Below are 25,235 nucleotides of genomic sequence, written 5' to 3'. Positions count from 1 at the left end.
AAATTCACATTTTTTTTTTCATTTATATAATCTGTTCTATGCTAAATTTTACATATTCACTGGGTTTTAATTTAACGCGTTTTTCCAGTCAGCGAAATAAGCAAAATTAAAACCCAGTGATTTCTTTTACAGTATGTAACATATTTTTAACATTTCTATATAGTTCATATTTGTTTAGACCCTGGATGATTATTTATGTAATAATGTAAACAATAATTTTGTCGGTCTGTATTGTTTTGTAATTCAAAACACATTAGGTCATTATAATAGCACAACACAACAGCAGCTGATTTTTCATTCTCACAGCACCCCAGAACTCCCGTGTGTTACCGGTAACTATACTTATTTCATTGCACATCATACTATTTTGGAAGTGTGGCCAAAACAGTATTTTTAGTTTTAAATCATACATATTCTTCTGTGTGTTTTCAGACACACGTATGGAACAACAAAATCTAGGACTTTACGCTTTTATGAAATCATTCCTATTGATACATATCCAGGGTAAATTTGTATCATATGTCTATTCTAGAATTGTTCTTGTATGAAATTAAGCCAGCATTTTCCATACAGAGCTTTTCAGAGCTTTTACTATTGCCCTGCAAGGAAAGGATCATAACAGGTAGCGAGTAAATTATTAGTTTGTATCCATCCAGAATTATTATTCGTTATTTAATGTTTAGATTCTCAATGGAAAAGGTTGTAATAATTACGCTATGTTATTTTATTATCAAGACATTTTGAAAATTGATGTTATTCTTGTTAATAATTACAGTCATAATGCAGAACAAGTTCAAACTAGGTATAAACGAACATAACATCATCATGACATTTCTATCGAACACTTTGATGTAAAGCGTTTTGAACTTAATGTTTAATAATGTATTACTGGTACACCGACTTTCTTGTGTTGCTATGAATTTTTTGAGGCTTTCCCCATAAAGATATTTGCAAAAGTTAAATAATGTCTCATTGTTCCCCATGATCAAATCTAGGAGCACACAGATTAATGGAGATTAATGAAAACATTTTGTTTCATATTCTTTTTAATAAAAAAAATGTGATCAAGACCTTGAAATTTTTTCCCATTTGGTCAAAAATTAGCAATGAGATTAGTAAAATTAATAAAAATGTTTTTAATGGGAAAAATGATGTTCTTCCCGTGCTTTTGAAACATAAACCTTAAAAATATTGTGGCTGTATGCAATGTTTACATTCGGTTAAAAGCAAACTAAATAACAACGAAAATAATCTTAATTATGAAAATTATTCATAAATATTTATGCTGGCAATATACGAGGTAAATGTACATCTATAAGCACCTTGCTATTATAGAATCGTTTATTATTTGACAATTGAGCAAATATAGTTACGAATACAGCACGGAATTGATAATATGAATGATGACAATGCTGAATTAGTTGTCAGTTTCAGTCGAAATAAGTGTATGTTGATTACCGTCACAATATTCATTATCGTAATATTGATTCAAAGCTGTCGGGATTGCCCGTATAACATGAAATATCTCTTCCTCATCGGCATTTTGATATTCACGTCTATAATGTCAGGTCAGGTAGTGCACCAAAGTTGGTAGTTCGGTGTATCCAATTATAATCTCCAATAACCTAAGACTTCAAAATGTCGTTTGATGAATTTCGTAATTGTTTGGCGGTTTTACGAATCATCTAGGCATGCTTGTACATGTGTGTATAGCACGTACAACAAAATAGTTAACTCTGCGTACATTTATCACCGATGACAAATGTAACCACTTCCAACATGAGAGACAACTTGATCTCAGTCAAATTGCTAACTGTCATTTGTAATTACAATTGAGCATCACATATAACGATTATTATGTAATTCCTACGGTAATACCGCCGGGTAGTTTGAATTGCATTATTTTAGCTGCAATTCAGTCTCGCTGAAAACCGTAAAATTAGGTTGATGTATGTGACATTTTTTCACTGATTTTTAATAATAATAGTTCGCTAAACACTAAAAATACTAATGATAGAAAAATTCCTAGTGAAATAAAGTATTCCAAAATAGAGGGAATTATTTAATTTACCCGGAAACCATATGTTGACGATACTCAACATGTGTAATCTCGAGGGTCATCCAATCAAGATTGATGTGAAATAGAACACACTTAATTATGCTCAGGAAGTTTTTTTTTTTTTTATACCAAGCATGAATACGATTTTCAGTCGATTTACACCATTATCAACATCAGAATCCTACACTTGCATGGCCACAAGTCACTAAAAAACGTGTCTTAATGCCCTACTTGCATATATTGCTTTCTTTGTAGATATGCCCATGTACTGTACGTACCGTACTTTATAAATAGACATGTATATGCACTTGACACATGTCAGTTTAAACTGAATACTGAATCTTTCATGTTATATATGGAGATAAAGCATAACTATCCGTGATTGCATCCTGAGTAATCAAGAAATCCAGTAGTTCACTATTCTGCATGTTATTATCGGCTAAGGGGTTATTTCGATGCCAAATTAGCCGAAAGTAGAAAAGGTACGCTTGGATGCATGCATATTACATTAGCTGAATCACAAAATGAAAGTACAACTACTCTAACTTTTTTTTATGCGTTTTTTTCGTCTGCTGAAAGCCTCCCCAGGTAGCTGAAATGAATGAAAAAACATTCGACGTGGTAAGCTCGTCGAAAAAAATATGCATCAGTTCAAAATGTAAAGTTAACATACCGATAGAAGCTAAATTTTCATAATATTAAAACCATTTTTAAAAGAACATTTTTATGACAATTTTAAATAAAAATTGTTATTTAGTTTTGTGAAATACCGGTAGCCCATATTGATTTTGTAAATTGACTAAAAAGTTTTTTGTTTTTTTTAAAGTGTGCATCATGCATTAATTTCTCCAAATAATTTGTTTGAATGGTAACAAGGATTAAAGAGGGTATGCAACTGATGTTGTATAATAAACTCAATGTGAAGTTTCGTAAATTGAGAAGTAATCGGAAAATCACAAGACAATTGTGAGCATCATTTCAAAAAAAAATACTATTCAAGTGAGGTACATGTCGTCTGTCTGGTTTGTGTTCATCTCGACCATTTTTGATAGTGTCCCTTGTTATTTACTAAGTGTGTATAATGTGCGTTTTGTGTTTTGCAATACAGTGATATAAGTCACACTCACTTCTGAACCTTTATCTTTCTATAAAACCTCTGGCCGTTCCATGATGCCAATTTTATTGCTAAAAATGGTCAACCAAACTGGCTGATTCACGCTTGAACAGTATATTTCTATGTTGTTTACTACAGCTCACTAAATAAGCGTTCAAATTGTGATAATATTTTCATGTTCGATGTTTTTAAAATGTACTTAATCTGTTTCTTCTCATTTCTGTTTTGAAAATATGGGTTGATTTTCATATCATGTTGTTCATTGCATTTCTATGATCAGTGTATAATTGCTGTTTCATTGCAGCGTGTACAAAATAGTCTCTGTTCAGTTTGTGTTTTGGATTTCGTATGGCGATCTGTTTCTATTGCTAGTTTGTGGTACTTTGCTTGTTCTAAATTATGTTATTGCTCTGGTATATCTCTGTTATAAGATGAATGTTTAGTCCTATTGTGATTCTGGTTTTAAAAATACTTTACATTCGTAATTTTTTTCATTTTCTCCATTTTCAATGTTCCATAATAATCTCAAAAAAATTTTCTGGTATTTGTAACAAAATACATATAAAATATGAATCGCTATGTGTATTTTTTCCTGTGTTATTAATATAATAAATATTCAGCGTACTTATTAAATTAAATTAAACTGTGGACCCTTTTGTTAGCTGTGCATGTAACTTTAAAGAGCCCAGTGTGTTGTGTGACTGGGATCAGTTCTCACATATAAAGTACGTGCTCTCAACATCTCAACCTCTCAATTAAGTTATTTTCCACATATACTAATGGAAGATGTATTCTGTGATAGGAATGCATTTATATCGTACATGCTCACAATTTCAAACTGAAAATGCAAAAAGGGTATTAAATGATGTTGTTGCTATGGTAATCTTGTTACTCAATACTTTGTGTGTATATACAAAATGTCAGTCTCGGGCACAACATTATATCATTATGTGTATTTTGATATGGTTGTCGTGTTTGATAGATTCTTTAACTGAATACTATGGTATCCGATTCTAGTAAGAATGATGTTATTCTGTGAAAAACGTTAAATATTGTAAAGGCATCATTTTTCACTGGTATTTAATTTCACTATTTTGATATTTGAACTTTACTGGGTTGTAAAATCTTATACTTTTTTCTGAAACAATGAGTTCTATTGTAAGTTTATACTTTGTTCACATGATAACAAATTTCATTTATCAGCAAAAATAGAAATCCATGGTTTTTTAGCGAACCACAAGTCAACTAAAATTCACCAATGGCATACTACTGAGAAATACTTTATTTAAGCTGGAATTATTTTTGGCTGAAAAGACATATTGAATGTTTTGTTTGAAGTTTTTATTTTTTATAAGTTCATTTTAACTAATTTGTTGCTTCAGTAAAAACAGCGAATTTAAATTCTTAGTAAAAACAGCGAATATAAATTCTGAGTGAAAAATAAAGAAATTTAGTGTCATTGAATTCTGACCTGATCAGTTGCAAGCATTGAAAATTCAAATTCCTTCTAAAATTAAATACCTGTGTTTAGCCTAACAACTAGAAGTGAAAAATTTGTCACAATTTTTGTTTTAAAGAATGTTGCATAATTATTGTTACAGATCATCGACTTTTTAAATTGCTGTCTAACATGATACAAACTAATTGAACAGTTATAATGGGAAGCCATATTAAGACAATATTTTATAAAAAAAAAAATATTAGCAATAAAAATATCAGACATCAGAATGTCTTAATAATTCATGACAACCATCATTTTTCATATCATAACAAGATTTTTTCACCATATGTAACAAAACAAAATATTAATTTATGGTGAGAGAAGATGTTGCCATAGAAACCATTGATAAAAAAATGTAGCTGAAAATCTACTATTTTCATGGGTACTTGACCTATGTATTTTAATGCGAATAGTATAAAACAAGTCATTGAAAATGACACAGTCCCCGTTAAATTTTTGAAAGTTCGATTTGTGCTCGTCATATTAAAGCGGAGGAGTTGTCGCGAGCGTGTCCTTGAAACTTGAGTTCCAAGTGGCGTATACAACAGATTGTTTATTTACATCAAAACACGTGTTCCTTGTAGTAGTAATATGGCCAAAAATAAAAACAGCCATTATTCGGCCATCTTTGATCTGATTATGAAACACACTGATATGTATGATGTATGTGCCAAATATGAATGAAAATGGTACATAAATTGTGGAAATATAGCAGTAAGGCCAAGAAGTCAGATGGCTGTCAATCGACAATCCTTGACCAGATTTTGAAACAAATTGTCATGGACATGCATCCTAACATGTATAAAGTACATGTATGTGCCAAATGTGAATGAAAACTGACAGAGCACGTCCAAGATACCGCATAAAAAAACAAGATGCCTGCCAGTCGACCGTCTTTGATCCAATTGTGAAATAAATCGTCATGGACATGTATCCTAACATGTATAATCTATGTACCAAGTTTGAATGACAACTGACAAAGCATGTCCAAAATACAACATTTTCAAAAAACAAGATGGCTGCCAGTCAGCCATTCTGAATCGAATCGCTAAACCACTGCATGTGCATATGTCCCACATAAAGTACTAAGCACATGCAAAGAATGAACGGAATCGGTCCAGGGGATTCTGAGATATGACTCCAGACGGATGCACTGACGGAGACCGAATTATAAGTCCCCGTTTTCGGACTTCATCCGAACGGGGACTAATAAAACCATAGTATGTTTTGTCTGTAATTTGTCATTGTAATTTTTGTATATTAATTAATAGAAAAAAAAAATGTGAAAAAAAAATAAATAAAACCATATAGTAATAATGTCATGGAAATTTGTTCACTTTTTGTAACTACCTTAAACATGTATTAAACCATGTGTGCAGGGTGTGATGTTATGATTAGATAATTATATGTATGTATTCAAGCAATATGTTTCTTTATGTAGGTTTCCCCACTCTGTGAATAATAATACTGCACCTGGATAGCCATGACCCATATTTTAGTGTTGATATATTCCACTGAACTCATTTTGAAATGGCAGTAAAAAAAGATGGAGGAAGAGAGTATACCGGTACATACATGTACCCTTTCATTGTTGCTAAAATTTATTTTAATTAATTTAAAGGGAATTTATGTTTTGAATATTTTGATACTATCCTCATCGCTATTTGAGTTACCATTCATCCATGCTGTTTTCGGTCTGGAATACTTGCGAATCAATCAGTGGTTCTTTAATATACAAAGAATGACATTTTTGTCAGTGTAAAGACATTTTCACACTTTCTGGGGGGGGTTCAATTACCAGGAAAGCTTAAAAATTACACGCTCACTACTACATTAGCCTACTAAGCCCGGCTTTAATTTGGGGATTTCACTTTCCTTAATCTAAATTCTGTGTGAATGTAATTTGACATCCCTTAAGTAGTTGCTGTTTGTTCATATAGCTTTATCCTTTGTGCCATATGCCTCTATCATGTGATACAGTCTGTTGGATATTTTGGATGTTCCTCCTCTCACACCCCAATCTCGATGTCTAAAAGGCTATTGATAAGGTCGTCGTGACGTAATTTCTAAATATGCCAAAACACTGTTTTACAGGTGTTGAATTTTAACACTGGTAGTTTCAAACATTTTCCAAGGTTTGTTTTTGTGTAAAAGATCTTGATTATTTCTAATTAATTCTCCCAAACTTTACTCAATTGGCAGTGCACCGGATTTGTTTCCTCGATGTACCGGTTGCCATGACTGATGTGAAAGGCAGCTGATAGAAATACTTCAAAAAATAATAACAATGTTTCCAATATTTTCCTGGAACTGTCAATATATTGATATCCCAGAAAATAGTTTGCTTCAGTAATAGCGTTACTGTATACAAATAAAATTGCTCTCTGAGGTTTATGTGGCTGTCTGTTACTGGCGATGTTTTTCTGTCATGTATGAGGTTCATTTAATGCTTGCTTCATGGAGAGTCGATCATGCTGTCAGATGTAGACCTCTAGCCAATGAACACAATCAAACGTTCAAAAATCAAATGCAACTTTAAATCCAGGAACTCCTGCAGTGTACTTTTCAGTTGCTCATGTAATTATATGCAGTTGTATGGAAGAAGGATAAAACATGTGTCAAATTTGCTCTATTAAAAAACGCATATGCTTTAAATGATAGAGGTGAATCTAGTTTCAAAATAATTTGTTCAGCATGTAAACTTAATGTTTGTTTCAAGGGCGCTTTTATTGGAACTATAGTTCTAATGGAGGAAATACTGTACTCGGCAGTACTAGTACAATTTATGTACAGGCACCTCTAATTTCAAATATGAACATACACAACTTAAATTTGGAATGTTGTTAATTTTAGCCATCACATGTACTTAATAGTAAAAGGTCAACAAATTAATTTGCATTTATAAACAAAAAGCAGCGAATATGTAATTTGTACCATAATTCACGGGCAAAAACAAAAGAATCTCACGAACACTGCTTTACCAGTTTGTCTTGTAATATTGTAATATTGTAATATTTCTTGGAAATTGATGATGTTGATTTATTGAACATCAATTTGAATATTGAAGCGACTTCGAATAAACATCTTGAGTTTGACCGTGCTCCACCGAGTCCCAATCTTAGTAATTGATTTTGACTAATTTCCCGTATAGCATTACATCTAATCTGCTGATACATTCTACTGATAAGAGAACGTTGCTCTTACTATAGTCAGTGGAAACGAGTATCAAATTTACTGTGGAATACTTTATTTTAGCTGGAATTAATTTTCGCTGAAAAGGCTTTTTGGGCGTTTTGTATGGAATTTATTTTCACTGACTTTTGATGAGTTTAATGTGAAATATAGGAAAAAGAGTATATTCACTGGATTTTATTTTCACAAAATCATCCCTTCAGCGAAAATAGCGAAAATAAATTCCAAGCGAAAATAAAGTATTCTACAGTATTTCATAAATTTTGCAGAGACGTCAACTCACAGAATCGCACATATTTTTATTTCACACACATGCAGCGGCCAATCTTGTTTAATAATGTGCTGTGCACTGTGATGTGTAAATTTGCTGGTGTTTTATAAAACACTTGGATGTATCCAGGGCAACATCTGGTGACTATATCTCGTGTTTTTGTCAGCTGTATCCCACATAAAAATGGTTGTGTCCAGGAATTTATGCTTTTCGCTAATAGGATCGAGTATCAATGTGGAATCCCAGAGTACCAGTAATGATAATCCTGAGAATACTTCACTGTTGTCGTGATTACTGATAGGGAAATCAAGGTTTTTTATACTTTATTCTCCGTTACCCACTGTTAATTCATTCATTGCCAACTTGATGGAAACTGACATTTTCTCAAAATTCAATTAGAAGTGGATTTGGGTGGTCAAGCAGATTTTGTGATGTGCTGCAATCTAGGTAATGTGTGTCTGTGCATATCACACATGTATTTGTTTATGTGTCATTTTCAATCCGAGCAGAGAGTACGCCTCATAAGTGCATTGTCTCAAATTCATTTTTATCATCAATTTTAAACAAGACACTTGTATAGAAAATGTCAACATTTGTCTAGTGCAGAGGGTTTTTAAATAGAAGCTCCTTCACATATTTCAAAATCGTGTAAAAAAAAAAATGATACTCACAAATGCAAATGAAGCCAATCAAATGACAGAAATTAATATCTGTCTACAGGTACGTCTGGATCAATTCTACAACGCTCATTGATATATATTCTTTAAGAAACCAGTTTAGATTTCAGAAATTATTAAGTGGTATTTTAATCATCATTTGGATCTGCTCTGCATAAAAAAAGGATTATTCAAACTATGCATAGGTGTTTATACTAGAAGTAGGGATGTTGAATAAGTCTTTAAATTGTGTGTTTCTTTGCACTAATTGTCTTATGTACTTTTCATCTAATTATTATGTGTAAGGTATGAGTAGCCTTCAAAATTCAAGTGCTTTCAAAAAACTGACGCTGGTTAGAATCCAGTAACATGAACTTATTGTCATTTGAAGCTTGTATGTTACAATAAAAGTAACACAAATTTGTTCATTAGTTGTATTTTTTATAGATTTTGTTAAAGCAGGTTTTCCATCAAACTTGAACTTATGCAAATGAATATGATCTTATGTAAATGATGAATGTAATTTATGCAAATTACATGTACTCTTATGCAAATGATACATGTACTCTTATGCAAATTACATGTACTCTTATGCAAATGATACATGTACTCTTATGCAAATTACATGTACTATTATGCAAATGAATATGATCTTATGTAAATGATGAATGTAATTTATGCAAATTACATGTACTCTTATGCAAATGTACATGTACTCTTATGCAAATGTACATGTACTCTTATGCAAATGTACATGTACTCTTATGCAAATGATACATGTACTCTAATGCAAATGATACATGTACTCTTATGCAAATGTACCATGTACTCTTATGCAAATGTACCATGTACTCTTATGCAAATGTACATGTACTCTTATGTAAATGTACTCTTATGTACATGTACTCTTATGCAAATGATACATGTACTCTTATGTAAATGTACATGTACTCTTATGTAAATGTACATGTACTCTTATGTAAATGTACATGTACTCTTATGTAAATGTACATGTACTCTTATGTAAATGTACATGTACTCTTATGTAAATGTACATGTACTCTTATGTAAATGTACATGTACTCTTATGTAAATGTACATGTACTCTTATGTAAATGTACATGTACTCTTATGTAAATGTACATGTACTCTTATGTAAATGTACATGTACTCTTATGTAAATGTACATGTACTCTTATGTAAATGTACATGTACTCTTATGTAAATGTACATGTACTCTTATGCAAATGTACATGTACTCTTATGCAAATGTACATGTACTCTTATGCAAATGTACATGTACTCTTATGCAAATGTACATGTACTCTTATGTAAATGTACATGTACTCTTATGTAAATGTACATGTACTCTTATGTAAATGTACTCTTATGTACATGTACTCTTATGTAAATGTGCATGTACTCTTATGTAAATGATACATGTGCTCTTATGTAAATGATACATGTGCTCTTATGTAAATGTACATGTACTCTTATGCAAATGATACATGTACTCTTATGTAAATGATACATGTGCACTTATGTAAATGTACATGTACTCTTATGTAAATGTACATGTACTCTTATGTAAATGTACATGTACTCTTATGTAAATGTACATGTACTCTTATGTACATGTACTCTTATGTACATGTACTATTATGTACATGTACTATTATGTACATGTACTATTATGTACATGTACTCTTATGTACATGTACTCTTATGTACATGTACTCTTATGTACATGTACTCTTATGCAAATGATACATGTACTCTTATGCAAATGATACATGTACTCTTATGCAAATGATACATGTACTCTTATGCAAATGATACATGTACTCTTATGTAAATGTACATGTACTCTTATGTAAATGTACATGTACTCTTATGTAAATGTACATGTACTCTTATGTAAATGTACATGTACTCTTATGTAAATGTACATGTACTCTTATGTAAATGTACATGTACTCTTATGTAAATGTACATGTACTCTTATGTAAATGTACATGTACTCTTATGCAAATGTACATGTACTCTTATGCAAATGTACATGTACTCTTATGCAAATGTACATGTACTCTTATGCAAATGTACATGTACTCTTATGCAAATGAATATGATCTTATGCAAATGAATATGATCTTATGCAAATTACATGTACTCTTATGCAAATTACATGTACTCTTATGCAAATGATACATGTACTCTTATGCAAATGAATATGATCTTATGTAAATGATGAATGTAATTTATGCAAATATACATGTACTCTTATGCAAATGATAGATATGAACTACAGAAATGATGTACATGAAAAATTAACTTGCGCAAATGGTAAACGTAAACTTCTGCAAATGCACATGAACTTATGTCAATGATGCACATAATCTTATGCAAATGTGAACATGAACTTAATATGCAAATGATGTAAATGAATTTATGGAGCATGTAATTGTATATACCAGTACATGTATGCAATAATTATTCACTTAGTTTTAATTTTGCTATTTTCATCGATTATTGGAATTTTGTATTCATGAAAAATCTTGAAAAAACCAAAAAATTCATAGCAGCGAAAAATAACACAAACATCTTCCCCCTTTGCTGTCATTACCACAATATCATATCCAAAAATGAACTGATCCAAGGGTAAAACATCAATAGCTTAAAGAAGACTTTTCAGTTTGGGTGAAATAGATGTGCATATAAACATCTCATAGCTGACATGTGACCTAACGATTGAGACGCTATAAATCATTCAGTAATGAGATTGTGTTAGTTTTTCCTCCAAACAGTTGATTTATGCAGGTCGTGAACTATGTGACCCCTGACCTGTATATAAACATGACCTTTAACCTGTACATTACTGGTACATGCAAATGTAGGGGTTCATTTAACTTCATGTAAACATATTGTGTTTCTTGTATTTGATGTCGTTAATATGATCTATATGCTTCTATTTTCAGTCTCAAGTCATTATTGCCGACACACAGAATTATCAATCGGTGGTTGGGTTCAACCAGAACAGCTGATCAATGGCCACCAGAAAGGGAAAGCTCGGTAAGTGAAATGTACTGCATGCGTGTCATTTACCGTCAATCAATAACTGCGCCGCGATGAATGTAACATTGAAATAAGGAAACAATAGCAAACCCTTTCACTTCTGTGAAGCTATAACCGTTTTTATTTCCCTGGACAAACGTGTTCATACATGTATATAGTACAGACATTGTAATTATAGTCTAGGATATACACAGCATTGCAATCTCATTCCGATTTATGCGAATCACAATACTCTATAAGATAATGTCATATTAAGTGACCTGCAGTTTAAATGTTGTACCTCAAAAATCCCCCAATTTTATAAGCATTCTCCAGATGTTCAGCTCACGTTTATTGCTGTCATTAACAGTCAAATAATCAATTAATAAATGCTACAATAATACTAACATATAGTTTGTGGAAAATGCTTAAATTCAAGGCAAACCCACATGCATGTGACTTGTACATTACTAAAACTGCATGGGGAAATACATATGCAGTTGCCAGGTATTAGTGGCCATTCACTTTTCCATTATTTGAGATGCAATGTGATTCACTCTATAACGCAGTGAAAGTCTTTAGATATTAATGTTAAATATTACAATTAAAAGACTGAGCACTTAATGTTTTTTCACTGTATAAAAAGAAAATATGTTATTCTCAAATTACCTTGATCAGTTTCATGTCTAGAAACCTGATTACATTTACAATGTATGAGATTCGTTTTTCACCAGTTTTGTATTTGATAATAAGAAATATGCTCACAGGCAGTTACAGAAACAGTACTGGCACCAGTATCTCGTCTTACTTTTTTATCGTTTTATTACATATTTAACGATGCATTTCGTAGAAAGTTAATTATCGTATATGAGTTTTATAGTATTTTCCAATATCGATATATTTTTGAATGAGTTCGCCAAAGGGTCATGTCTGCCACTGCATGCTGTTTCGACAAGATTTACTGAAATATGTTTTTTAAACTTGTTGATCTCTGCAATGTAAAATTATCTTCTGTCCCTTGAGGGATTATAATATTTTTCTTAAATCTCTTTTTTTGGAAATCTATATTTGTGCCCATCTGTGTTATGGCAAATATGTTTTCTGTGTAACCAGCTCTTTTATATTTGTGAGTATTTTCTGTGCACAATTATGGAGTGCTCAGGTAAATTCACCTTTCTTCATATGACCCAATCAACATCTTAGTTTGAATATGAAATAATTCATTTTGTGATGTTGTCTTGAGCATTCATAATGATGCCAAAATACTGTAGAATACTTTATTTTCGCTGAAAGGATGATTCCGTGAAAATAAAATCCAGCGAATATACTTTTTTTCCTATATTTCACATTAAACTCATCAAAAATCAGTGAAAATAAATTCCATACAAAACGCCTGAAAAGCCTTTTCAGCGAAAATTAATTCCAGCGAAAATATAGTATTCCACAGTAGTAATGTAACATTTTTGCACTTTTTTTTCTGTAATTTTGTTGTTAATTTTGAACAAATGAACATAAGCTAGATATGTATAAAAATGCACATGAACCAACAATTGCATTAATACTATGCTTTGTTTTGACCAAAGATACACCACTGACATTTACATATTAAAAGCACATTCACTTCTGACATGGTATATCATGTGAACAACTGTGATATCCACAGTGTCTTTATTGTTTTAGCTGCAGCAATATCTTACAGTATTTAATCCACATTATTATAACCCCACTGTCATTGGTCACACCTGCAACCTTGCCAGTGCTGGTCACTATCAGGGGCGTCGATCATGGGGGGACAGGGGGGACACGCCCCCCCCCCCCCACTTTCTGAAGGGTGGGGGACACAATATCAACTGTCCCCTCCACTTTCCTGACTTACCCAAATATCAATAATAGGCTTATATAAAAGCCTGCGTTTGTGTAAGGCCTTTGGTTCTGTGTACATGTACTGTATTCTTAATGATCAAGAATGAAAATCCCCAAGTATGCACCAAATGACTTCATTTTGGTTGCATTTTTCAAAAATTTCTACCTTCTGAGGGGGACACAACCCTCCTCGGGGTTACACACCTATATTCCGACACCCCTATATTCCGACACCCCTATATTCCGACAACCCTATGTTGAGATGCTAATAGGGTTCTAACACCTACGAAATTTTAGAAAAGTTTTTGACATTTCACTGCGTTTTTATCTCTTTACTATAAGAAAAGATATCATTATTCTTCTTCAAATATTATTCTACGCTCACCTTTTGTGACACAATGTTACATTTCTTTACATTAAAAAATAACTATGCCGGATTATAATACTTGCCACTCTTCTGGCCATGGGCTTTCATGGAGGTGTTTTTGTGATCATCGTCGGCAATATTCTCAGGCGCGATGTAACCTATCAAGCTTCAGACGCAAAATATTTTTTTTTTTAATTATTGCCAAACGTTCAGATCAACAATAAACTATGTACCTGACAGTCTTCATGTGGGCCCCTGACAACTTGTACTCGGGGAGACCTAAATTACATTGTTTAGTACTTTTATGTTCGACGATCATCCAATAAATTCTGAGCCGGCCAGATGTGTCATATTTTCAATGTAAATATGTACGCCAGTGGTCGGAAGCCAAAATTGGATAAATACCCCTCGCCATGGTAGAACAAAGCAACATGTTTTTTCTCTGTTCAGCGCGATCAGTCTAGTTACAGAATACTGACTGTACAATTAAAATTAAGACAAGGCTGTCAAATTTACATGCCATAGAATAGACAGAAACATGGGAATTAATTCGGTCAATTTTGGCTGTAGAATCTGAGCCGTTTTGCCCCCGAAAATCGGGGTAAATGTGTTAGCTTTAGAAAATTATACACAGCGTCAAATAAAAATGGAATTTTATGGGATCAACCTTATACAAAGATATAATTACGTAATAGCCTGTCACATATTAAATAGGAATACCTCAGACAAACACCATCATGTTATATATCAAATTAAAGCTATATTGGTGTAGCGTACAAGTATTACGTTGGATATTACATCGTATAATCCATTACTTATTGACATTGTGAATTCATTAACTTTATTATACGTTATTCAAAATCATCAAATGGCATTTTTTCTGGGCAAATCCTGTCTATGATAAAATGAATTAGTCATGACATATTCATGTATTTGAAGATAAGTCTTTTTATGCTTTCTCAATATTTTATTTATTTATTTAAGAGAACGCTATTACACTGCCAAGAAATTACATATAGATAAAAATGGAATTCAAATAGATGGTGAGACGTTGCCTGACGATAAGATTTACATAAGTGAATTAAACATATGTAGCAAAGAAGTTTGTGTAATTCACACAAACGTAAAATACAAAATTGACGACTGCAGAATGGAGCGAATAGGCAGTTTCAAATACATCTGCAGAACACGAAGGATATTGACAAAGAAATAATGTAAAGTATAAATACGGGATATACATGTTTTGGCAGATATAAGGATAAGTATTTAAATTGTGTATTATACCAACTGTAATTTATGAGTGTAACATATGGGAATATTTTCAGAATAAAGAGGAATATCAGAACAATGCAATGGAACAACGAAGAATAGAATAGAATAGTGCTTTCTGACTTCCTTAAGGAAATCTGTCTAATATGGAATGATGAATTATGCATCAAATTTGCAGGTAGTATAAACTTGTGCAATATCCTCGCATTAGAGGAAGCCGGCCGATTGTACATTTGAATTATCGAATAAATATCTGATAATTCTCGATGTTTTAGATTGATATTAGACAGGGTCTACAGCTGGGTGGTGGTTTAATTTTTTTAAACATGGAATTCTCTGAGACCTATCAATGTCTTAGATTGATAGGAAAACGTATAACGTGTGGAGGTAAACAAGGAATGTTGGCCGAAAACACAATATAGGAATGGAAAGAGATAGTGTGAAACCTTTGTTTTTTTTGGCAATCTCAAAAACTTGTGCAAACACTACGGAATGCTAAATGCAGTGCCTATTCATCTCTCGCAAAATAAATAAATGAGTTTAAATAATATGTAGATAAACTTGAAAAGGTGTTACCGGATGTAAACGGCAACCTTGCAATTCCGCGACTGATGAATATCGAAGTACAACTTTCATAAAAAAGGTAAAATAATTCTCCGATAATTATCGATCTAAAACTTCGATAGTTAGGCAATCGGAGGATTTAAGGTTGGAACCACATCCAACAGACACGGATATTGTCATATAATAGTCGAAGTCTTAGAATGATACAATGGGCAACATTGTTTGATAATTATCCGATAACATTATGCAAGATCCCTCCTTCACGGACTTTCGAGCATCATGGCCGGACTACACTACAGTTGGATTTCCAGTATTAACCCACAGGACATCCTGGTTATATCAAGGTAGTAAAAGGTGACGCACGGCTAGTCAGTTTAAGTTTGACACAAGTATACTGTGTGTCGGAACATAAGGGTGTTGGAACATAGTGGTGTCGGAACACAGAGATGTCGGAACATAGGTCAGTCTCCCCTTCTCAGACACCCCCCTGTTCGCGCAAGCGCGGACATCGGCCGCTTACGCGGACACAAAAGTGTCCCCCTCACTTTTCAGAACGGTTCGACGCCCCTGGTCACTATAACAACGAAACTATTCTGATTCATGCCATTTTACTCATTTTCGGTTAAGAACTGCTAGGATGTCATCCTGTTCCATGAAAATAGTCCTCGGCGATTCCATTCCCGAACGTGGATATTTTAGTTATCTGCATGCACAGTCAAAATTATTCACAAATTTAACATTACGGATTCTAATTTTTTCTGCATGTACTTTGTGAGAATTCAGAAAATATTTAATATTCATTATTATTATACATCTGTCACCGTAACGCCATAAGTTACAGCGTGCCTTAATTTTGCGGTATTTTAATCCTACCATATTAGGAAATGTGAATTCGAAATATAGAGTGATTACACGCGTAAGCGTTCTCTAATAAAAAAAAAAAACATGGCTGCCACCAGGGTTTGACCGGACTCCACACAAAGATGTTTGCTGATTCTCTTTTGGCATTCCCATGATGTCTACTTGGAAGAATAATAAGGTTATTACGAGGATACCTAAAAGTATGCACTCAGACCTCCACTGCTCATTGGTCGATACTCCCGCTGTACTGTCTTCGTGCATACTTTAAGGTATCCTCGTAATAACCTCATTATACAATGGGATTATTACGAGGATATTTATAGTATTACGGTGACAGATGTGTAATAATAAGATGTATTTTAAGTCAGATATACAGCAAAGCAAATCGTTTGATGTTAGACTGTGTAATCCCCGCAAGTCTTCGACAAATTCGACAACGATAATGATAAAGTACGTGCACTGTCATCTCTGCAGCTTTTTTATTTCTCAGCTGCTACTTTTCAAGTTCATCTTTTTTAGCTGACAAAATTAAGTATTAATTTATGCCAGGTATATGTACTCTGTTTATTCTGTTGTCAAAGCACATACTTTTCCGATTGTTGAACAACCACAAAAGTTTCTAAATACATAAAATTGCAGCATACACAATTGCGACAGTGTTGTAAATGCCACTTTTTAGTAAATTCCGTGAAAAGGATAGGTTTTGTTATTAGTGCAATTCACTTAAAATTTTCATTACAAATTACAACATGTTATAATACCGTTATAGCTTATATTCAAAATATATAATGCTAGAAAATACTACTACTATACATACTGCTGTTTACAGTACGTACCACACTTCGATATTATCTCGATATTAGCCGCAAATTAACTCTAAGTTAGTTAGTATGAAGGTTATCACATATAATTTGTGCTGATGAAGCATGATGCCTAAACACTCCCCTACAACATAAGCTACGTGATATGTGACAATATGCGATATCATGCGATAAATGTACTTGCTTTGGAATTTTCGAAATCTTCATAAACGTAGGTGAAAATTGTTATTTTAAAGGACAAAAAATCATGGTCATTAAAAATTATAAAAGTTGCCAGCATGGAATTCCTCTCCTTGTGAGTAAACTTTTTATGAAAAAAACAAACAAACATTATTTCGGATAAGACAGCAGAATAATTAGTTGGTCTTCTACATAACTCAATTTATGTCGCATTTCCCAAAATAAACCCTTTTCTCTGATTTTTTTAAAAAATTTACATTTAAACCATGCACACAAATGTAAAATTATATACACTTGATCCAAAATTAACAAAAATGTGGGTATGGGTATGTAGTTATTCTAATTTTCATGGAAGCCAAGGAAATGGTTTTATTAGGGTTACTGAGATACTAGTATGAAAGATGTACGTGTAGTGTGAGTATAATGTAATGCCCGATTACGAGAGTCAATTCTCTCACAAGGTCACAGATTTCATTAGCTATGTACTTATACGTATAGCAGCTGCAGGGCAAAACCCATGGTTTTTTTTTTTGTGTACGATTTTTGTCACTTTCATTTGAAATGTAACGATTTCACTGGAGTACCTGACTAATTACTGTCATTAGGTGCATCCTTGATTTCCTTTGCTGAATGCATCAGCAAATGTACGTGACTTTGTCGAATGATGTGGCATCAACTTCACGTTCAAGTTGTCTTGAAGTACACCTGTCGCTCTGAATGAGAGCTTAGGCCAGACTTTTATTATCTGTTGTTTTGCGAACCCGCCGAATGAACAGGAGTCGAAAATTAAATAAAAATAAAATTTTATTTCAGCGTAATTTCTCGCGCCCGCCGACTTGTAAGTGCAAACAATTATTCATTTTTTTCCGCCCGACGCATAAAAAATCCAACTTACCTTTTCGTGGGAGTATCATGATCAAAGTAGCAAAGTCTCGCGCAGATGAGAAACAAGATTATACATGGAATAAAATTTTATTTCATTTCTTCTCTTCGATCAATGATCTCACTTTCAATTCTTTGAGAATCACACAAATCTAATGGAAAAAAAGAATTAATTTTATTTTTTTTCTGCCCTCCTCAAACAAATTTGCCTTATAAAAACTCAAGAAACAAGGAATAAAAAAAGTCTGGCCTTACTATATGATAACTGCAATGTACACTTCTGAATGTTTTGAGCACATTGTAAAATTATAAAAAAAAAAAAATCACATGTGTCACAGTACCATAGTAACAGCTGTTGCTAGGGTTAGTAAAATATTCTTCCTGAGAAAAAGAAGTGTGGTTGACAGTGATACATTTTTGTAAGCACTTTGTCATGGTAACCCTGGGTGCATCATTGTGTGGTTCGTGGCAGGGGTATATCTTTAATAATTTTAGTAATACTGTTATTGGACCAACCTCAAGCATATAGGATCATTCACCTGTGATATAATATATACATGCAGAGCTTGATTATTTGCTGGGTTTTATTATCACCTATTTTACCGACAGCGAAATGCACTAAATTAAAATCTAGTTACTTTGCAAAGTTAACAATATAATGTATTGTTTTCTTTCCCAAACCAGTGAATTTAAAACCATGTGCAACATTAAATCTGCTAGAACTAAACCCAGTGAATGTGAAAAGTACAATTTAGACAAAACGGAATCCATGTTTTTCCTCTTGATTTTTGAGTACTAGTAGTTGTCAGAATAAATGGATTATAGGGGTTTTGGTATCATTTATTGAATCCCCTGTACAAAAAAATGGAGGAATTATAAAATAATTTTTTGTATCCCGATCACAGATGTGACCTTAAATTGTCTCAAAACGAGGATCCCTCGTTAATGGCAGGAGCCGAGTAATCCCTGAATATAAAATTAACTGCACAAGATGTAATGGAACCGAAAGCAGTTTTGAGCCATTCTAAATGTGCCGCTATATTTAATTACTGTATATCTCTAATGATATTACGGGCTATTGAGATTGGTTTATTAGGCGGGGAGGGGGGGAAGGAGTGACTATGATGGACTAGAAACTCATTGACTTAATATCTCCATGGACTAGCCATTTTAACACGTGTTCGTCATTCTCACTGAAAACTCGTTGTATCTATGTTAAATGCTCATCCTTATTAACCCCTGCAAAGTCTCGCAATGAAGTATAATTATACAGGGAACATTGTTCGTGTTTTTCACACCTGGTTAATCTTGTCTAGGGAATTTGGTAATTGCCTGCACTTATAGAGTTCTTTATTAAAAATAGAAATTTATGGAGCGACGCATTGTGTGTCTGTAACGAAGGATGGAGACTCCAAGCCCGTTAATGTGCAACTTGAGATAGATGAAGAGCACTTACCCTGGTTTGAATCTTGTATCAGAATGTACGTCGCAGGATTCTCCACCAAACAAACCAAGAATCAAACCTTCATTGTCGAATTCTATTAATATCCAACGCTTCGTATGCAGGTACTAAAGTACGTATTTAGTGGCAGCAGTAACAAAAAAAAAATGCTTTCCAGACACCATTTATTGGTATTGAGAGACGCAGAATTATTTTTGACCATTTCTCTGTACTTTATAATTCTTATCTGGAGTCGCTACAAAAAAAATGTATCTCTGAGATAAAAAAATACACCAGACATTGAGGGAAAAGTGGTTGGATTAGCCGAATTTTAATACGATTAAGCTTTTAGTAAACTATCCTATTTTTTGTGTAAAACTTAAACCTATTTTTAGCTCTGCTGTCGACTTTGTCGAGCGGAGCTTATCATATGAGTGATTGTCCGTCGTCGTCTGTTGCCCGTCGTCGTCTGTGTCAATGTTTTACTCTTTTGACTTCTTCTTGAAAACTACAAGCTTGAATGCTGGGTGTATATATACCTTGGGTAGACCACTCTTAGATTTGTTCATTTAATGATGATATCTTCAATTCTCTTATTTTGGTGAATATTTTTGCCATTTTTGGTAAAAAGTGATATTTTCGACTTCTTGTTAAAAACCGCAAGTCAAATTGCTTTGATATTACATATATAGGTACTACATGTGGACCTCTCTCAAATTTGTTCATTTTGTGATGATATCTTCAATTCTCTAATTTTGGTGAATATTTTTTTCATTTTTGCTTAAAAGTGATATTTTCGACTTCTTGTTGAAAACCGCAAGTCCAATTGCTTTGATATTGAATGTATAGGTACTACATGTGGACCTCTCTCAGATTTGTTCATTTTGTGATGATATCTTCAATTCTCTAATTTTGGTGAATATTTTTTTCATTTTTGCTTAAAAGTGATTTTGTATTTTCGACTTCTTGTTGAAAACCGCAAGTCCAATTGCTTTGATATTGAATGTATAGCTACTACATGTGAACCTCTCTCAGATTTGTTCATTTTGTGGTGATATCTTCAATTATCTGATTTTGATGAATGTTTTTGTCATTTTTGGTAAAAAGTGATATTTTTGAATTCTTGTTGAAAACAGCAAGTTTGATTGCTTTGATACTATACATATTGTTTATTTTCTAATGATATCTTCTGTTCTGTAATTGCAATGTGCATTGTGCTAACAGCAGAGCTATCTCAGCCGACAGGCTCCTTGTTTTTTAGTAAACTACCCTTATGTTTTGTGTAAAACTAATGTATATTTTTAAAACTACCCTATTTTATTCCTTCTTTATAAATTACTGCTCAAACAAAATTGCTGAGTTGTTTTCTTCGTCAAATCCAATCCAGTAGGCAGTAACAGCAGGATTGTACTGATTCGTTGTTGCTATTGTTCAGTTTGGGACCAACCTGTAGAAATCTTCAGAGAATTAAATTCAATCCTACATGGGAAAAACCCTACAGAAAAAAAGGAAAATAGGAAAAAAAAAAAGAAAAAAAAACACACACACAAATTTGATTGAGGATAGTCTCCCAAAATGAAGCTCACAACTAAATGCTAAAAAAAATAGACTAGTAAAAAAAAATATGGAAATTCATTTAAAAAAAAGACTTATTACTTGTACCTACATTGGATATTAATCAAAATAAACTAATTGAAGAAATAAAAACTGAGTTGCATAATTGAATATGCCATCTTCACATCTTAGTGTTTCTAATGGTCAATTCTTCAACAGCAGCAAATACATCTTCCATGCAATCATACAGATACCAAGATGACACCAATTCTGCTGTGCATAAATAAATTAAACAAGAGAATCTTCCTATAAAAAAAAATAACATCTGTACAAATATGAAGCTTGCATAAATTAAAAACCGTATATCCATATAATGACCGGAAGTTTAGAAACACTTCTTTGCATACAAAATGGTATCCTAGCAACCAGAGAACTTGATGCTTGTTTTTTGATGTCCCTTGTATAGTGCCCAACCATTCTCGCCTTTATTCCTCAGCTCCTGAGAGCGAGGTTATTTGTAGATATGCTGGCGATCGCCTCTGTGTTTCCGGAAGTACTATGGGGGATTGCATGATGGGAGTGGAAAGTCTTTTGATCGTAAAATAATTTTAGAAAAGTAAAAACTAGAGTGACTGGTGAGTGAGTGAAATAAAGGTTGGTTTTAAATATTAAATATCGTGGAATCTTGTAATACATGTGATTGCGTGAATAGAAAAATACTAAACATACAAGTCCATACGGTACAGCAGTGTAATAATCAAGTAGCCGTATTAGTTGTAAATGTCCACCATCTGCTCTGACACATTGCTACCATCTGTCAATACAATGGTAACAAGTTTTCACTTGTGTTGTGTTTTGTTTATGTAGTTGCCTTTAATTCAAAAATAAATTGAAAGTACAAAGTCTCACTACATCAATTTCAATCTTGAAGGTGACGTTGGAGATGTAGTCTTGGTACTTGACACCAGTGGTAACATTTGGAAACAGTGATTTGATTTATTTATTGTGATTTTTATTTTTGTTTGAGCTTGAACTCTCCATTTGACTAGGGAGTCTTTTTATTTTATATGGCCGCCCTACAGCCATGTCATACCAACCAATTCCCATCTGTACTTGCCAATTACCATTCAAGACGAGGTAACTCGATTGAAAATACGCAAAGTCCTTGTGGCTAGCAGACATCCATGATACAAACCGTGACTTAATCATTACCTGTCAGTTATATATCGATGGTTTCAAATCGGTGTTACTGGTAGTTGCCAAAAATGTTACACACATGTTACTATATGCTTGCATATAAGTTGAATTTGTTTCAATAATTATACATGATGAATTGAAAGGTATTTTATAGTTGTTTGTTATAATGTGTTGCATATACTGACAGCTGTGTTTAAATGTTGGAATGAACTTAGAACATAGCTCTACTTCCTGTAGGTAATGTATCCAGCTGAAAATGAAAACTCTTATGTATCCCACAATTCATTGTGACCTTTACATGCTTTCAATCGCTTTGATATCTTTCCCAATTGTGGGGCATATATTCATAGGAACACTAATATTAATCTGTCGGGGGAAAAAAATCACAGTATATGTTATTTTGCAAAAAAAATTAATAATTGCTCTATTGTTTAAGATATCAGTAGTCTGTGATAGAACTCTGGATGAAATAACATTTTGAGAAAATTGATCCATGTTTCTGTTGAAAGAGTCGTCTATGCCTCGAGGTGTAACCTACAACTCAAGTGGAGATCACAACTATCTCTTTCTATCGTTCTGATCTGTTAATGTCCTATTCTCTCTCGTACTCTTCATCATTCATCCTCGTTATTCAGGAGAAAGATTACCAGTCTCCAAGCAACAGAGCCTCCTTCAATCAGATGGAAAACCATTAATTTTAGTTTGTAAATCCACTCTGAGCTATTAGAACGGTTGAAAGCAGTAGAGTGAAAACAAGAACGAATTTCATTTCTCTACCATAGCAAAGCGAATGATTCATGCCCAAAAAAGAAAAAACTTAAAAATTGACAATTTTGTTTTGCATCTGAATCAGCTAAGTGGCATATACTTTTTACCCGCATTTAATCAGAAATCGTCTAAATACATTTACTGCATTGCATTGTGGGATATCTGTTTTTATTACAATCCATCCCTGAATGTAAACAGCACGTATTCAGTTTTGTGGTTTAAAAAAAAATGGCAATATATTTAGACTTGATACTTTTTGACTCCCATGTTAGAAGTGCACAATGGGGTCTTTGTGATTACCATGTATGTGTGTCTATGTGTGTGTGTGTGTGTGTGTGTGTGTGTGTGTGTGTGTGTGTGTGTGTGTGTGTATATATATGTTTGTTCCACCCAAGAACCACTCATCAGATTTCTATGAATCTTGGTACTTATATCGTCTGAGTGACAATTGTACCTCCTAGACTATAATAGCGATGAAATGCATACCATTCGGCAAATTTCATATAAAAAAACTGTAATCTATTCATGTTCATACATTGTAACTAAATTGTACCTCTATTAGTAATGGTTATATAAATGACATGGGCGGACATGTACTAGGTCATATTTAAATTATCCAGAATACAAGAAATGCAATTGTTCATTTATACCTGTGCTAATCTAATGGAGATGTGCTTCTAATAGAAAAAACAAGATTACACTATAACTAGACTGTAAGTTTATTAACTTGTTCTTTATTTGACCTTGTCTATTCTTCATCGGTACAAAAAAACTAATACTCTTATTCGATTAGCTCTAATACGCGATTGAATCTGTCCAGCCAGATATTAACACTATTATTGGCAATAGAGGCTCAAATGAATGGTTGCTTTACAATTAATACCAGCTGTCACATGATATGAACGAACTTAAGCATCATCATTCGTCTTTTGCTCGCAGAGCTCCAAGGTGTAAAGCTTTAAATACGTTTATTTATTTTTTTATTTTTTTACTGAATATATTTGCTGTGTGAATGAAAGCTTGGTAATGTTTATAATTTATTCATGAGTCACATGGGCACTATAGGCAATTAATAGATTAACTTACAGAAGCCTGTGGACCTTTTAGATTTCCGCCTGTTGTACAGCTGCATGCTTATAACTGTCTCGTATTTGTATTTGCGATGAATTTCTACGATTTATAAGAACTCTAATTCTCCTGAGATAAAGTGACCCGGGGGTGGGGGTGGGGGGGGGGGTGGGGGGTAGATGCAGTTAAACATAATGGATTGTATTCTTGTATTCAAAATTTGCCGTATGTCGTCATGGTTGGAAACTGGTTGGAGATTATCTAATGATTGTAGTGATTGTTCGCTGATAAGGATGATGTAATCTTTAATTCAATTCCCTAACATACAAAATTTGTTTTCAAAGCCGGACATAGCCAGACTATTCATTTATATTTAGCCCACATGACAAGTTGCTGTCATTTTCTGTAATATATATATGTGTGGCAGATCAGTGTTTTACTATTAGTTTCAACTGTTTTGTTGAGTCGTAAGAAATAATCAAAAAAACAATTTTAATAGTGAAGTGAAGTGTAAATGATAATCATGGGTTGGAATGTACCACCCCAATTATATATT

At 33.1% G+C, this 25,235-nt stretch overlaps 1 protein-coding gene across 3 annotated transcripts in view; it reads left to right on the top strand.

The window, feature by feature from the left end:
- LOC100369290 (tumor necrosis factor, alpha-induced protein 8-like protein 2 B) overlaps nt 1–25,235 on the top strand; it is a 76,629-nt gene that overhangs the window by 35,160 nt on the left and 16,234 nt on the right. For all 3 annotated transcript variants that reach the window (XM_078014324.2, XM_006823913.3, XM_078014323.2), the window contains exon 2: nt 11,769–11,862. In XM_078014324.2, the coding sequence (XP_077870450.1) occupies nt 11,838–11,862 (25 nt within the window). In that variant the 5' untranslated portion in view covers nt 11,769–11,837. The remainder of the gene's footprint in view (nt 1–11,768; nt 11,863–25,235) is intronic.

The sequence above is a fragment of the Saccoglossus kowalevskii genome, chromosome 13, assembly GCF_978046115.1.
Source record: "Saccoglossus kowalevskii chromosome 13, keSacKowa6.1, whole genome shotgun sequence".
NCBI classification, from domain to species: Eukaryota; Metazoa; Hemichordata; class Enteropneusta; family Harrimaniidae; genus Saccoglossus; species Saccoglossus kowalevskii.
Note: the sequence above shows the minus strand (reverse complement) of the source record. Positions and strands in the feature narration are given on the sequence as shown.